This window comes from Pristis pectinata, chromosome 1 (assembly GCF_009764475.1).
Source record: "Pristis pectinata isolate sPriPec2 chromosome 1, sPriPec2.1.pri, whole genome shotgun sequence".
NCBI lineage: Eukaryota > Metazoa > Chordata > Chondrichthyes > Rhinopristiformes > Pristidae > Pristis > Pristis pectinata.
The window spans coordinates 34,070,960-34,088,235 of record NC_067405.1 but is presented as its reverse complement, the minus strand read 5'-3'; the positions used below and the strand labels follow the sequence as shown (position 1 = coordinate 34,088,235).

Here is a 17,276-nt window from a genome sequence, read left to right as displayed (position 1 = left end):
AAATAATTGATTTTCTACAAAAAAATCTAGCCAACGGGTACTTACCTTTCAAGTCCATCATATGTTACAGTTTCTATGTAATCATAACGGCTATCCACCCAATAAAGTCTTTTTGTAATAATGTCCAATGTTATTCCACCAGGCCAACCCAGCTTGGTCCTGACCAATTCAAAACGATGGGTTCCATCCATGAAAGCACGTTCCAGTTTAGGGGCACCAGAATCATCATTCCAGTCAGAGAAGAATAAATAGCTGGGCAGAAATATAGATTTTGATCAATCAATTCTAACGAAAAATCATCAGGCACAAAAATTGGAACTTCTACATTCAGTACAATGAGAAAGAAATTGCATGTCTACTGCTGTGAAGCAATCTCTGGCTTGTATCCCGTGGAGTTTAGATGAGCTAGGGGGAACTTGAATGACACATGTAAAATCCTGAGCAGTCTTGACACTCAATGTGGAGTGGATGCTTCCTCTTGTGGGAGGATCGAGAACTGGAGGTCACTCTCTTAAAATAAGGAGTTGCCCATCTAACAGAAATAAGTCAAATCTTTTTCTCTCAAAGGGTCTTTGGAACTCTCTTCCTCAAGGGGTGGAGGAAACAGTCACTAAATATATTTTATATCCATTGCAGACGTCAGATCAGTCTTCTGGAGACTGAACCCGTAGAAAACATCTGGCCTGGATGGTGTCCCTGGCTGTGTCCTTGGATCCTGTGTAGATCAGCTAGCGGGACATACCTCTCCCTACTTCAATCTGAGGTCCCACCTGTTTTAAGAAGGCCACTATCATCCTAAGAAAAATAAGAAAAATAAGGTAATGTTCATTACTGATAACCACCCGGTGGCTCTGACATCCACTGTCATGAACTGCTTCAAGAGGCTGGTCATGGCACACATCATTTCCAGCCTCCCAGGCAACCTCAACCCAGTGCAGTGTGCCTACCACTGAAACAGGTTCACACCGGATGCCATCTCCCTGGCCCTACACTCCTCTCTGGAACATCTGGACAATAAAAGGCACCTACATTAGACTATTGTTTATTGACTACAGCTCTGCCTTCAATACTATAATTCCAAACAAACTCATCTCGACCTGGGACTCAACACCTCCCTTTGCAGCTGGATCCTTGACTTCCTGACCAACAGACCACAATCCGTAAGGTTAGGCAGCAACACCTCTGCCATGCTTATTCTCAACACTGGTGCCCCACAAGGCTGCGTCCTCAGGCCTCAACTTTACTACCTATATACTGAAACCTGCGTGGCCAGATCATGCTCTAACTCCATCTACAAGTTTGTAGATGACACCACCGTAGTGAGCCGTATCTCAAATAACAACGAGTTGGAATATAGCAAGGAAATAGAGAGCCTAGTGACATGGTGTCATGACAACAATTTTTTCCTCAATGACAGCAAAACAAAAGAGCTGGTCATTGACTACAGGAAGGGAAGCGGTGCATCTGCTCATTTACAGCAACAGGGCTGAGGTTGAGAGGGTTGAGAGCTTCAAGTTCTTAGGAGTGAACATTATTGTTTTTACCTGTACTACCTCAAAGCACTCTGTACTAACTCAATGTAACTGCACTGTGTAATGAATTGACCTGTACGATCGGTATGCAAGACAAGTTTTTCACTGTACCTTGGTACAAGTGACCATAATAAACCAATACCAATACCCTGTCCTGGTCCAACCACGTAGACACCATAGCCATGAAAGTGCATCAGTACTTCTACTTCCTCAGGAGGTTAAAGAAATTTGGCATGTCACTAATTTTTATACATGCAGCATAGAAAGCATCCTATCTGGATGCATCATGGCTTGGTATGGCAACTGCTCTGCCCGAGACCGCAAGAAACTGCAGAGAGTTGTGGATACTGCTCAGCACATCATGGGAACCAGCCTCCCCTCCATAGATTCTGTCTATACTTCGCTGCCTTGGTAAAGCAGCCAACATAATCAAAGACCCCACCCACCTCAGACATTCTCTCTTCTCCTCCCTCCCATCGGGCAGAAGATACAAAAGCTTGAAAGCATGTACCACCAGGCTCAAGGACAGTTTCTATTCCTCAGTTACAAGACTACTGAACAGTTCCCTAGTACAATAAGATCGACTCTTGACCTCACAATCTACCTCGTTATGGCCTTGCACCTTATTGTCTGCCTGCACTACGTTTTCTCTAACTGTAACACTTTATTCTGCATTCTGTTATTGTTTTTCCCTTGTACTACCTCAATGTACTGATGTGATGAAATGATCTTTATGGATGGCATGTAAAAAAGAAGTTTTTCATTGTACCTCAGTACATGTAACAATAAACCAATTTACATATCTGGGAGAGAGGTAGGTAGATATTTGACAACCAAAGCTAGTAAGGAGTGAACAGAGTAAATGCAAATAAGGAGCAAGAAACTGATAAAACAGCAGCAAAGCCAAGTAAATAGAGGAAGTGTGCAAGGGACCATCATAAGGAGTGATAAGGCTTAAAGAATTATGCAATTTTTTTCTAATGGAGATCTTTTAAGGTTATGGATGGGGTCAATAAGGCATTTCAATAAAAAATTGAGTAAAAAGCCTCTTTACCTACAGAATGGTGAAAATATGGAACTCAATGTTCTGTGGAGTAGTTGAAGCCAATAGCTATAATGAATTTAAGGAGCTGCTGGACAGAGTAACAAGAAATGTGGTTGCCAGAGACTCATGTGAGGCATAACCACTGAATGCCTTATTTCTATACTGTAAATCTTATTTAAATCATTGTGACTATATGATATGAAAACCTAGCCTAATTAACAAGAAACTGTGTACTTTCAGGTTTAAGTTGGACAATTCATATAATGCAAGACTACTTCAGGTCTTTGTTGAAAACTCCCTGTATGGAAGTTTTATCTCAACTTCCCTGCTGTTAGCTAAGGGGAATATGAAGCCCCATTCATAGGATGCAACTTTGCCACATTTTTTAAAAAAGTGGATCACTTTCATCATAGAAGGTCAGTTTGAGTGGATGACAAAGCAGCCCAGTAGTTAGTGCTGTCACATCACAGCTCCGGAAACCTGGGTTTGATCAGGACTGCAGACGCTGTCTATGTGGAGTTTACACGTTCTCCCCATGGCCACATGTATTTCCTCCAGATGCACTGCTTTCTTCCACACAAAGAAAGTCATTGAACATTGGGAGGGAAAAAGGTCTGCCTAAAGGTATAACATCAGCTGTGCTCTGTGGTGGGGCAGCGCTGGGGTTAAAATTAATAGGATTCCTGTTCCAGAAGGCATTCTGTAAACTTCACCTGCAAACATTAATTGACGAGGCAGGACTTGGTATCTATGCTCTGACAGTACAACGATCTGCTGAAATTCATTGGGGCAGATCTTGCAGGACTGAGGCATCTCACTGGTGTTAATTACTGCACCTGCCAGCCCAAAGTATTTTTTGGAATAGTTTGCTGGAAGTGTTGGATTACCACAGCATGGTGAGGACCATAGGGCAGCAGGATCAGTGTATTTTGTTAACCAATGTGATTTAAGGAGTGAGAAAGAAATTGTGAAACAATTGATAAGGGAGGGGGTTAATAAATTGGACCACATAAATTGGAGTCAAATCAAGCATAGAAAAAGAACAAGAATGAGTGACACACTGAAAGAAAAAGTGGGAACAAAATGTAAAATTTTTATTTCTCTCCATTCTCTGACAATTTATAACATGCAAAAGTGAGACTGAATATGTTCACAAGATCACAAGACAAGGGAGCAGAAGTAGGCCATTCGGCCCATCGAGTCTGCTCCAAAGGCGAAAAAGAAGAAAGAAATGAGAAATGGGGGGGGGGGGGGGGGGGAGGGGAGTCTGCTCCATGAGCAGAAAAAAAGAAAAAAAAAGAAAAAAACTATTCTAACCCCAATTTCCAGCCTTATCCCCATATCCCTTGATACCTTGACTAATTAGATAACTATCTATCTCCTCCTTAAACACCTCCAATGATCTTGCCTCCACTGCTGTACGTGGCAAGGAATTCCATAAATTCACTGCCCTCTGGCTAAAGAAATTTCTCCTCATCTCTGTTTTAAATCTGTACCCTCTAATTCTGTGCCCTCTGGTCCTGGACTCACCCACCAAGGGAAACAGCTTGACCACATCTACTCTGTCCAGTCCTTTCAACATTTTAAATGTTTCTATGAGGCCCCCTCTCATTCTTCTGTACTCCAGTGAGTACAGTCCAAGAGCCAACAAGCGCTCATCATATGTAAGCCCTTTCATTCCGGGAATCATCCTCGTAAATCTCCTCTGAACCCTCTCCAACATCAGCACATCTTTCCTAAGATATGGGGCCCAAAACTGTACACAGTATTCCAAATAAGGCCTCACTAGTGCCCCGTAGAGCCTCACCAACACTTCCTTACTCTTATACACCATACCTCTCAAAATGAATGCCAACATATCATTCGCTTTCCTTACCACCGATCCGACCTGGTGGTTAATCTTTAGGGTATCCTGCACGAGTACCCCCCAAGTCCCTTTGTACTTCTGTACTTTGAATTTTCTCTCCTTCTAGATAATAATCTGCCCGTTTATTTCTGCTTCCAAAGTGTACAACTGCACATTTCTCAACATTGAATCTCATCTGCCACTTCCTTGCCCATTCTCCTAAACTATCTAGGTCTCTCTGCAACCTTCCTGTCTCCTCAATACTCCCTACTCCTCCACCTATCTTGGTGTCATCTGCAAACTTAGCCACAAAACCATTTACTCCATCATCCAAATCATTAATGTACAGGGTAAAAAGAAGCGGCCCCAACACCGACCCCTGCGGAACACCACTACTAACTGGTAGCCAACCAGAACAGGATCCTTTTATTCCCACCCTTTGCTTTCTGCCAACCAGCCAAACCGTCCTCTTTGGTGATCAATCACATTTATTGACTTTTCATTAACAATCTCATAATGTTAAATTCCAGCCCCAGTAGGTAAATAGGGAAAAGCAAAAAGGCTTGCAACATGAAGATATTCAGGTTATGGTGCATGTATTGGTCTCTTGAACTTTTTGGCTAATTTGTGTTAATGGTGTGTGTCAATGACATGTTAATTTCCCAGCAAGTTGCTGTTGCCGATCCAAAAAGGCCCACATGTCCATAAAATACCAGAAGCAACTTGTAACCTATGACACCAATTGTCAGCAAGGACTCAGATCCTTTGGGGAAGAAGAAGGTAAAACATGATGGAAAAACATATGATAAAGTGAGAAGTTAATCAGAAAAATGAATCAGTATAATATGGAAAATCTAGGTGATTTTAGACATTGTTGTTTCCTTAAACAATCTGGTTTATTTGTAAAAGCATTTTACATCTTTCTGTGAGGACACTTCTGGGACACTGTATAACATGGCATTGGAATAGTGGCAACTCAGTATTCACCAATTCCTCAGAATTGCACTGAAGCATCAATCTAAATTACATGCTTAAATACCTGGAGTCAGAAGTTGAACCACAGCCTTATGAATAAACAATTGTCTTCCATTGAGATAAGGTTTATACTTGACATTATTGGCCCTAATCAGCAGTCTTATTTGTTCCACAAGAATAATTCAATATCTTGTGTACCAATTAGATGTCTTCAAATTTCCACTTTATGGAGTCTTTTTCATTATTCTCACATTATGGGCTTATTTTTAACTTAACCCCTGCAGCAGGAGATTGATGGGATCAGATCAGCCACCTGCTGTTTCATTCAGTTTCAACAGACAAATGCACAAATTGGTTCAGAGCTCAGAAACTCTACAAGATTGGAAGTAAATCAAATTAAGTGCAAATCACTTTCTAAACAAATCACTTTCTAATCAACAACTGGATATGTTTTCCAACAAAAATAATTTATTTCTTACCCTACAGTGGGGTCAACAGCAATACCTCGAGGATTTCCCAGGTTTTCTCCAATTAATGTTATACGGTTACTTCCATCCAGATCAGCTACTTCAATTCGGTTAATACTGGTCTCCACCACATACAATTTATTGTTCACCCAGTCCACAGCTAGGTTTTCAGGAGTGTCAATGGAAACATTTAAGATTTCCTGAATTCTAGTGCCACTGAGATCTACAGAGAAAAGCTAATAAACAAAAAGCTAAGTAAATTGGTTCTGTAAACAATCAGAATGTGAGTAAAATGTACAATATTTGCATGGAGCAAGACAAAATATACATTACATTGCAAATTAGATAGCAGTCATACAGTAAATAAAAATTGTCAAATTTTGGAGTTCAGAGTTGGATGGATGGGTTGATATTGGGTTAAAGGTTAAAATTCAAAAAAATCTAAACCAATCATGTGAATCTCAAATCTACCCTGCTATGAATTAACAAAGGCAAAGGCAGACAAGGGCTTGGCAACCATTCAGACCTGGAAGGTAAATTATCCAGGAGGAGCAATGGTTGGCCTCCAGGCACAATTAGCTATCTAGTAATTACTTCCTCACTGCAATCTGCCTGCTCCATCCACAAACAGAGACCCTAATCACTATTTCCTTCTCCCTTACTATCAGACCTCCCAACTAATACCTGCTCACTATAGCAACAATTACTAAATCCCAACCAATTTTCCACCTCACCAGCTCAAACCAGAATGTCCCACAATCGCTCACTCTTTGCATTACACTTACCTACTCTCATCAGCTGTGGCTTTATGCTATAGCCTGTCAAGCAACCCGAGAGCAGAAATGCAAAGGAAAATAAACATGACCCCTACAGTTATTTTGATGAGCATATTCTTCTGGATGTCCTAATCTCAAAGCAGAGAGCCTCTGCTGCCACTTCCAGCTCTAAGGTCTTGCCTATATCTTTGACAGTGATTACTCCTTCCTAGCAAAGAGTTCAAACTGAGCAATAGAATTAGAAAGCGTCAATGTGGGTCTATATGTGTATCAAGGCGCCTTTCACCGGTTGGTCACATTCCACTTTGGCTCACATTAGATTTTGGATTTAGGGCCTTGTGAACTGTGTGCCTGCAGAAAGATAATCCTGCCTTTTGGTGTGATCACACTCCTGCTCCTCCCTATGCATCTCTTCCTTTGACTGTTAAGTAAATCCCATCATCCCTATGGTCATTTCCACAAAAAGCATTTTTGGGTGAGGGATTCATACTTATGCTCTCTTGTTGAAAGTTTGAAAATAGGGTTTGGAGAAGAGCTTGGAATTCATTTCCTTATTGGCAAGAAGATGATTAACAGCTTGGCTTGGGGTGGTTGGCATAACTTGTTTGATTTCCCCCCCCCCCCCCCAAGTGTTTTATAACAAGAACTTAGGAGCACTTGAGTAACTTCCAAAACAGTTTGAGTATGGAGAATTTAATAATGTAAGTGTCATCAGACTAGCAGTGGGTTATCAACAGCAAAACACCTGTGGGAAATCAAAACTTAGAAACACAATACATACAAGGTTAAAGTGTATTCAACACATATTCATCTTCCCCAGATTATTGATTCAGTGCCCTGTTTTGGGAATGTTGCCCACCTTATTCTGAATGGTATCTGTCCAAAAGATCTTGCCCAGATAGTAGTGGAAATCCACACCAACAGCAATACCACGATTGTAAGATTGTACAAGAATCCGTAGATTCCTTCCATGAACATCACCAATCAGCAAATCACGACCATTTGAGAAGATAATGGAAGGAATTCCAGCTGTAAGGGAAGAACTAATTTCTATAGTAAGTGCACTTATACTAGATAAAGTTTAGAAAATGCACGCTTCTCTATTTTTGGGTAACACACATGCTGCAGTACATGTCAATTTTTAATAAGCTACTTAACTGTACATAATATTGCAGTGGGAAATACACTACCAAGGAGATGCTATACCAGAAATGAATGCTATTTTGATTCATTTGAAACAATAAGCAAAAGTTCAATTCATTTTTTGAATATATTCAGTAACTGAGAAATAGTCCCTCTTAGATAAATTCATAACCCTCCAGGTTAATAAGATTTTTTCTTCCTCATCTCTACCCTGAATGGCTGAATCCTTATTCTGAGGTTATAACCCTTGGTTCTAGGCTACCATCATCTCCACATCCACCATCAAAGAATTTTGTATATGTTTCATTGAGATCACCTCTCACGCTTTCAAACTCAAGAGAGTATAGGTCAATGAAAATTAAAATACTGCAGATGCTGGAAATCTGAAATAAAACAGAACATGCTGGAAACAGTCAGCAGGTCAGGCAGCATCTCTGGAAAGAGGAACAGTGTTGTGTTTCAGGTCAAATATCCTTCAACAGAGTATATAATACTTCATCTTTCATCATGGAAGAAACTGGTGAACCTTTGCTGCATTCCCTCTATCACAAATAAATTCTTCTATAGGTTGGGAGAGCATACCTGTGCCCAAAATTCTAGATGCAGTCTCACCAGAATTCTATATAATCCCAGGAAGAATTCTTTACTCCAGTACTCAAATTCCTTTGCAATAAACTTCAATTTTATAAAAAGGCTTCACAGGACTATCATAAGACAAGGGAGTTTTGATTTTATGCTTCACATGTTTAATTAAAAGTATTTTTCCCCTTTAGTCTCCAGGTGTTTACACCAGGAGGAGAACAGAGTAAAATCTTCCCTTTAGAGTGTTCTCATGTAGCCATCAAGGCACTAAAAAGCCAGCCAAGAGCTTCCTCAAGCAGAAAATCTCACACCCCCTAATGCCCAGCAACTCAGTGATTGCCACAAAAGGATTATCCAGTTTGGCAGTTCAACTAATCTGTGGGATAGCAGATTATGGGTGGCCGATGGTTTAGAAGCCTCTGACTATGTGACCTGATAACTCTGAAGAGTATATGCAGGAATACGGATTCTGGATGGTAGCCATTTGAGATTCTATGAAAGCTGCAAAAACAAAAAATAATAACACTGGTTCTTTTTTGGAAGGTTTGTCCATAGATTCCCTGAATACATTTACAGACTGCAGCTAAAGCCATGCTCCAGGATATCACATAAACTGGAAATGAATACTGCCACACTTTTAGCCATAGTAAGTCTGATCAACATCTACAGGAGGAATTACTAAACAAGAGACCAAGTAGGAATGTTACGCTCAAACTTACATGAGGCATTTGCTCGGCAGTGCTTGTGGTGCTCCAGGACGTATGCCCTGCACACAGGAACATGCATGGCTTCCTACTCGTCTTCACACAGCTGGTCACAAGCTCCCCAAACATTACATTCATCAAAGTCTAAATTAAGAGAAAATGGAGAAATTGAACTTTTTCAGATTTGGTGGCGCCAAAAATCTGTGGCATTTTCCTAGCATAATCTCTTACAAGGGTGATGACAGTGTGGAGGGAGGATCAAGGCTTGTTTTATCAAGTCATAATCCTCCTGGAAATTTCTTTAGACCTTGCCACTCTAAATAAAGATACTGATGTAAAAGAGAGTTTGTGTCCTGGGAAGAGTTTTGAAACAATAAGTTTCATTGGCCCTGATACAAGTGAAAAAGTAGAGAGTTGAATGCTGGTGTGGCATGTCAAAGGACATGAAGATCTAGTCATGTGTACTTGACTGAGCTTCTCAAAACAGTAAAAAACATGTTTGTTGTCCTTTTATCCAACCATAAATGTGTCAGAGGAGCAAAGTAGTACTTCTGCTTTGGGAAATGAACCTGGTCAAGTGTCAGACCTCTCAGTGGGAGGAGCACTTTGGAGATAGTGATCATAATTCTATCTCCTTTACAATAGCACTGGAGAGAGATTAGGAACAGACAGATTAGAAAGACATTTAGTTGGAGTAAAGGGAATTATGAGGCTCTCAGGCAGGAAATTGGAAGATTAAATTGGGAACAGGTGTTCTCAGGGAAAAGTACAGAAGAAATGTGGCAAATATTCAGGGGATATTTGTGGTGGAGTTCTGCATAGGCACGTTCCATTGAGACCAGGGAAGTTACAATAGGATACAGGAACCATAGTGTACAAAGGCTGTAATAAATCTAGTCAAAAGGAAAAGAAAAGCTTACAAAAGCTTCAGAGAGCTAGGTAATGTTAGAGATCTGGAATAGTATAAGGCTAACAGGAAGGAGCTTAAGAAGGAAATTAGGAGAGCCAGAAGGGGGCCATGAGAAGGCCTTGGTGGGCAGGATTAAGGAAACCCCAAGGCATTCTACAAGTAAGTGAAGAGCAAGAGGATAAGATGCGAAAGAATAGGACCTATCAAGTGCATCAGTGGGAAAGTGTGTATGGATCCAGAAGAAATAGCAAAGGTACTTAATGAATATTTTACAACAGTATTCACTATAGAAAAAGATCTTGGTGATTGTACTGAGGACCTGCAGCAGGCTGAAAAGCTTGAAATGTAGATATTAAGAAAGAGGAAGTGCTGGAGCTTTTGGAAAACTTCAAGTTGGATAACTCGCCGGGACCGGATGAAATGTACCCCAGGCTACTGTGGGAGGCAAGGGAGAAGATTGCGGAGCCTCTAGTGATGATCTTTGCATCACCAATGGAGACGGGAGAGGTTCCGGAGGATTGGAGGGTTGTGGTTGTTGTTCCCTTATTCAAGAAAGGGAGTAGAGGTAGCCCAGGAAATTATAGACCAGTGAGTCTTACCTCAGTGGTTGGTAAGTTGATGGAGAAGATCCTGAGAGGCAGGATTTATGAACATTTGGAGAAAAGTATACTATGATTAGGAAGAGTCAGCATGGCTTTGTCAAGGGCAGGTCCTGCCTTACGAGCCTGATTGAATTTTTTGAGGAGGTGACTAAACACATTGATGAAGGAAGAGCAGTAGATATAGTGTATATGGATTTCAGCAAGGCATTTGATAAGGTACCGCATGCAAGGCTTATTGAGTAAGTAAGGAGGCATGGGATCCAAGGGGACATTGCTTTGTGGATCCAGAACTGGCTGGCCTGCAGAAGGCAAAGAGTGGTTGTTGATGGGTCATATTCTGCATGGAGGTCGGTGACCAGTGGTGTACTTCAGGGATCTGTTCTGGGACCCTTACTCTATGTGATTTTTATAAATGACCTGGATGAGGAATTGGAGGGATGGGTTAGTAAGTTTGCTGATGACACAAAGGTTGGAGGTGTTGTGGATAGTGTGGAGGGCTGTCAGAGGTTACAGTGGGGACATAGATAGAATGCAAAACTGGGCTGAGAAATGGCAGATGGAGTTCAACCTAGATAAGTGTGAAGTGGTTCATTTTGTTAGGTCAAATATGATGGCAGAATATAGTATTAATGGTAAGACTCTTGGCAGTGTGGAGGATCAGAGGGATCTTGGGGTCAGAGTCCACAGGACTCTCAAAGCAGCTGCACAGGTTGACTCTGTGGTTAAGAAGGCATATGGTGTATTGTCCTTCATCAATCAGGGAATTGAATTTAGGAGCCGAGAGGTAATGTTGCAGCTATACAGGACACTGGTCAGACCCCACTTGAAGTACCGTGTTCAGTTCTGATCGCCTCACTACAGGAAGAATGTGGAAGCCATAGAAAGGGTGCAGAGGAGATTTACAAGGATGCTGCCTGGATTGGGGAGCATGCCTTATGAAAACAAGTTGAGGGAACTCGGGCCTTTTCTCCTTGGAGCGACAGAGGATGAAGGGGGATCTGATAGTGGATAAATGATGAGAGGCATTGACATTGTGGATAGTCAGAGGCTTTTTCCCAGGCTGAAATGGTTGCCACAAGAGGTACACAGGTTTAAGGTGCTGGGGAATAGGTATAGAGGAGATGTCAGGGGTAGGTTTTTTACTCAGATAGTGGTGAGTGTGTGGAATGGGCTGCCGGCAACGGTGGTGGAGGCAGATACAATAAGAGTTTTTTAGGAGACTTTTGGATAGGTACATGGAGCTTAGAAAAAAAGGGGGCTATGGGTAAGCCTAGTAATTTCTAAGGTAGGGACATGTTCAGCACAGCTTTGTGGGCCAAATTGTGCCGTAGGTTTTCTATGTTCCTATGTTTACCCATTTGCCCGCCTTCCTCATTAGCAGACCTCAAGGTACACTCTACATGGAGTGGATAATCATCCAGTTCATGCCAATAAAGTGATCCTGCAAATTCAGCATTTGGAGTCAATATTCTATAATCATTCCATGAGCTTTCAAATTACTGACAAAGGACTTCCTGGTACTTCTGTAGCACTCACCAACACAGGAGCGACCATCAGTGTCCACTACATATCCTGATGGGCAAAAGCAGACCCCACCTGATGGGGAAGAATGGCAGTGATATTCACAGCTTAAAGCAGCACAGTTATTTACACCTAAAAAACAATAAATATATAACTGTATTTAGGGGAGAACTTTATGAATAAAATTAAGCTTTTGCTAACAATAGATAGCAGATGTTTTAATTTTTTCTATCGCTTCAAGCTCAAGTTTTATTAATTGAAATATGACTGTTTGTATAACTCTGTGACCATATTGTTGTACTGGCAGAGAAAGGAACATTCATTGCACAAGAACCGCTAGATTTCTAATGACTAAGGATAATATCTAGAAGATAATACCATGCATAAATGTGCCAATATTAAAGCCAACTTTCAACAAAGGATTTATTCATTATCCCACAATTTTAGTAGTCAAGCAATGATGAGCAGAATCTTTTTTGGCCAGGAAATTCTATCAGATATTAGCATTCTGTGTTAAAATTATTTATGACTGGTTTAGTTAGAATAAATAGAGGGAAGCAGCTCCCACTAGTAGATAGTTCAAAGACCAAGGGTTACAGATTTTAAAATTGGGCTAAACGAGATAAAAGGACAACGTGGGGGAAATTTTACTTAAAAAAACTTTCATGACACCACTGCCAATATCAAATGATGGCTTCACTTGCAATGCAGGAAGGGTTCGCTGGAAAGTAACTTGGAACAGAAACCCCACTGATTTTTCTCTCCCCAAATCTGAACAGTGCAGGTAATTGTAACTCCCTATAACTGTTCAATCTATGATCAGCAATTAACACAAAATGGAACATTCTTGAGTCTTTGTACAGTTTTGAGCTGTTGCATCATTTTAAAAAATAAATTGCCTTTTTTATAAATGCCCTGCAGAGAAGAATTGCTCTGATAAAGCAGCTCACATCACTGGGACCCAAGCACAAATTTAAATTTGCTGGGTTTTGGAGGGGTATATATGTATATCCTTGATGTTATGATGTGAACATGCTTGTCATGTTCATTATCTCATGTTTTATATAGGTGACTGTTAATTATTGGTGTCACTTTATTGGATACAAGTGAAAAGTAGAGAGTTGAATGCTGGTGTGGCATGTCAGAGGACATGAAGGTCTAGTCATGTGTACTTGTCTGAGCTTCCCAAAATAGTAAAAACATGTTTGTTGTCTCCGTTCGCTGCCTCCTCTATTCCTTCCCCCACCATCACCTCACTATTGCAAGCTCTTGCACATCAACAGATATCTGCTAAGGAACTGAATGCTAGAAAATAGCCATAAAATGGGGACAAAATCAAACACAACACCTTCTGGCAAGGAAAGTACAGTACTCAGATAATTTGGCCATATAATTCTTCCAAGAGTAAGACTATAATATAATCAAAGTCATAAAAACTTTTGGATGACTCCAGAAAAGATACTGTTTATAATGCAGGCATTCTGGACTCAGGTGATTTGACACATCATGACGTATGAAAATGCAAGAACTCACCAATTTTGTGAAAAACTCAAAAAAAGAAATGCAAGACTGATAGAAAAAGCGCTGTTGAGTGTGGACATTTGCTGCACGAAAGATGGGTATGCCCCAGACACTCAGTGGGATACCACAAGACTCTACACTTACCAGGTTTCATTGGATACATGGTGGGGGGGAGGGAGCCAGGAGAAAGTGGGATGGGTAGCAGACAGGACCATTAGAACATGTCTTCCTGGTTGAATGGAATGTGTGGAGACCTCCATTTGAAATAACAATATGAAATTCAGGGTGCTTTGTACCACACACACAGATTGATAGAAATAATTTAAGTATTGTACAAGAAGGACAAGCCCCTTTTGTCAAATAACTGCCATGGTATCTCACTGCAGAAACAGCCTTCTAATGACTTCCACAAGCAGATGGGCTCTTCAAGAGTGCGCTCTCCTCCATCAGATGATTCTCTAGGCAAGAGAGAAACATTTCCTCTAACAGTATCTGAGTACTCACTGCAGTTTTTTCCAGCCGTAGTATTAGTTTCATCTTCACCAAAGGAACAGTCCAGGATCCCATCACAAAGTTTGCTGAGAGGGATACACTGTTGGGAATTTGGACAAGACCACTGCCTTGGTGAACAGATTTTCTGTTCCCCCCTTTCTGCTCAAAAATATAAACAGAGACAGATTTTTAAAGGAGCCCAGCATGAACCAAGCACAACTTTAAGCAATCCTTTGGATTAAATGCAAATGCTGTGTACTGTAAAACTACATATGATAAAGCCAAAAAAAAGCTCACAGTGGAAATAATTGTATTATTATATAACTGAACATTTGAGGGATATTGAGAGATGTGTTTGCACATTATACATATATTATTCAACATGGAAGTCTTTTGTTTTATCGAAATAGAAACAGAAAATACTGAAGATACTAATTGGTCAGGCAACACCTGAGGAGAGAGAAACAGTTAATTTTTGAAAGGTCATCAGCCCAAAACATTTAATCTGCTTCCCTTTGCAGAAATGCTGTTTAACTTGCATTTAATTTCCAGCATGCGAGTTAGCTGCTGAACCTGTAGTGTATTTCATTTTAGATATTTGTTCTAGCTACACATTATAGCCTGGAAAAGTACAACCTGTCCAGCAGATTCTCTGAATTACAACCCTCCCCATTTCATATAACATCATATATATATATATATATATATATATATATATATATATATATATATATATATATATATATATACACACACATATATATGGAGGTCATGAAATCCTCAAGACAAAAGAGCCAATCGGAATCTGACATATAATAGTATTGGTCCACTTGGTTTCACTGGGTGTGCTCGGCTGGTTTCAGTAGAAGTGAAGCTATTCCGGGATCTAGGGAAAGGTTGGGGTTTGAGAGGAGCTCAAAAAGCCATTGGGTTAGTGGGGAATGTTGGTGGAGGTGGCAGTAGTGTGGTTTGAGGCTGTGTATTTGAGAGAGCTCCAACTCCGGCATAATAGTACTATTTACAAGGGGAGCACATCAACTAATCCCTCTTACCCAGTTACCACAAGCATTTCAGAGTCTTTCACAAAGGACAAGTTATTTTGTGTCCCCACAGTTCTGAAAAACCACTTCTACTGTGTTCATTGCCTAAACGTAGGCAATTTGATATGGTCAATAATAATAGTCACACAGCAAAGATAACTTTATCATTATTCCCACATTACACCCATACAACAAGGGCTTTGCCGATTTAAATATGCCGCTATGTTATGTCTCAAATGGATCCCCTGGATGACATTGTGCCCAAACTCTGACTCTGCTCAACAGATCCCTCTCTGGAGGTTTTAAGAGCCTTGGTATTCTATACTGGAATTGTTAGCTACTTTTCATTCTTATATTTTTGGTTATTCATCCTACTTCACTTAAAACTTCCAATCTCCCACAACATTAGAAAAAGACATCCAGGATTTAGATGCAGCCGTATCCTTTTCTTGCTACCTTTTTTTGTAAACCTCCCCTTCCTCCCATCTCTCCTCTTTCTACCTTTCCACCCATATACTCTACTCGGTGTACTTGGACAGTCCCTCCTCCTTTACCCCTCTCAGCTCTCCCTCCTGACCCACCTGAAATATTTCTCATTCTGAATTTACCTCTCGTTGTCTTGGTGAAGCAGCCAGCATAATCAAAGACCCACCCACCCGGGACATTCTCTTTTCTCTCCTCTTCCATCGGGTAGAAGATACAGGAGCCTGATGGCACGTACCACCAGACTTAAGGACAGCTTCTACCCCACTGTGATAAGACTATTGAATGGTTCCCTTATACAATGGAATGGACTATGGCCTCACAATCTACCTTGTTGTGACTTTGCACCTTATTGCACTGCACTTTCTCTGTAGCTGTGACACTTTACTCTGTACTGTTATTGTTTTTACCTGTACTACATCAATGCACTCTGTACTAACTCAATGTAACTGCACTGTGTAATGAATTGACCTGTAAGATCGGTTTGTAAGACAAGCTTTTCACTGTACCTCGGTGCAAGTGACAATAATAAACCAATACCAATACTTTCCTTCAGCAATTATAGTCATTTGACTCTAAAATTGCACTTGATATTGACTCTGGCATATGGGTATACATGTGTCCGCAAAGCCTGTCACTTCCATATCGACACTGCAATTGGTCTTCCCGCATTCTACTTACCACTGTAATTTTTAATTAAATTTTAGAATCTAACAAAATCTATTTGATGGAAACCTATTGGTTGGAAGGAAAAGCAGAAAACTGGTTGAATGTAGCAAATCTTTAGATAACGAGTGGGAGTGTGAAAGATTGATGAAAGGTCATCAATTTAAAACACAAACTGTGCTTTCTCTATGTTTCTTTCATTCAAATCAGTCATAATTTTCAAAGTTTAACTTCAAAGAACTGTTGACTGCAAAGATTCCTCCTGATTGCCTGTTACTTTCTATGGATTCAATGAAATAAACAATGGTGCAGTCAAAGGTAACTCATTGTGCCAACACAGCGAACATTGCTCCAGCACTGATTCATGCTTGAATGCATGATTGGTAAATTCTGTAATCCTCATTAATCAGTTCATTAATCTCACTCACTTAAACTTTAATATACTCACTGATTGCCCACATTCTTACCACATCCTCTTTCATCAGCATTATCTCCACAGTCATCATCTCCATCACAGAGCCAATGCTGCTGAATGCAATGACCACTGGGGCAGGTAAAATATTCTCCTGTGCACTCTGGATAAGCTACAAAACACAACATCATTACCACACTATATAACAATTCACAAAATACATTTGGAAACTATAATAAGTAACTAAGTAGTGTCAGATTATTTTCAACGACTGGGCAATCAAATATGTATATATATATATATATGTGACACTGTTACGGCTATGGAAAAGATGGATGTTGTAGAAGGATCATCTCTAGAGTCCGTATGGGTGGAGTTAAGGAACAAGAAAGGAGCAGTTACTCTACTAGGAGTATTCTATAGGCCCCCCGGTAGCAGTAGAGATATAGAGGAGCAGATTGGCAGGCAGTGTTTGGAGAGAAGCAGAAATAACAGGGTTATTATAATGGGAGACTTCAACTTTCCAAATATAGACTGGAACCTGCTTAGTGCCAAAGGT

General features: G+C 40.5%; 1 protein-coding gene across 2 annotated transcripts in view; it reads right to left on the bottom strand.

Annotated features, from left to right (window-relative positions):
* lrp2a (low density lipoprotein receptor-related protein 2a) overlaps window positions 1-16,891 on the bottom strand; it is a 178,774-nt gene extending 161,883 nt beyond the window's left edge. Inside the window, exons 1-7 of one of the 2 annotated variants that reach the window (XM_052027503.1) lie at window positions 16,773-16,891; window positions 14,129-14,275; window positions 12,119-12,235; window positions 9,086-9,214; window positions 7,501-7,670; window positions 5,878-6,101; window positions 46-252 (exon numbers count right to left, since the gene is read on the bottom strand). In XM_052027503.1, coding sequence (XP_051883463.1) covers window positions 46-252; window positions 5,878-6,101; window positions 7,501-7,670; window positions 9,086-9,152 — 668 coding nt within the window. In that variant the 5' untranslated portion in view covers window positions 9,153-9,214; window positions 12,119-12,235; window positions 14,129-14,275; window positions 16,773-16,891. The remainder of the gene's footprint in view (window positions 1-45; window positions 253-5,877; window positions 6,102-7,500; window positions 7,671-9,085; window positions 9,215-12,118; window positions 12,236-14,128; window positions 14,276-16,772) is intronic. The other variant, XM_052027511.1, reaches the window with a different exon arrangement.
* Window positions 16,892-17,276: the final 385 nt, after the last annotated feature.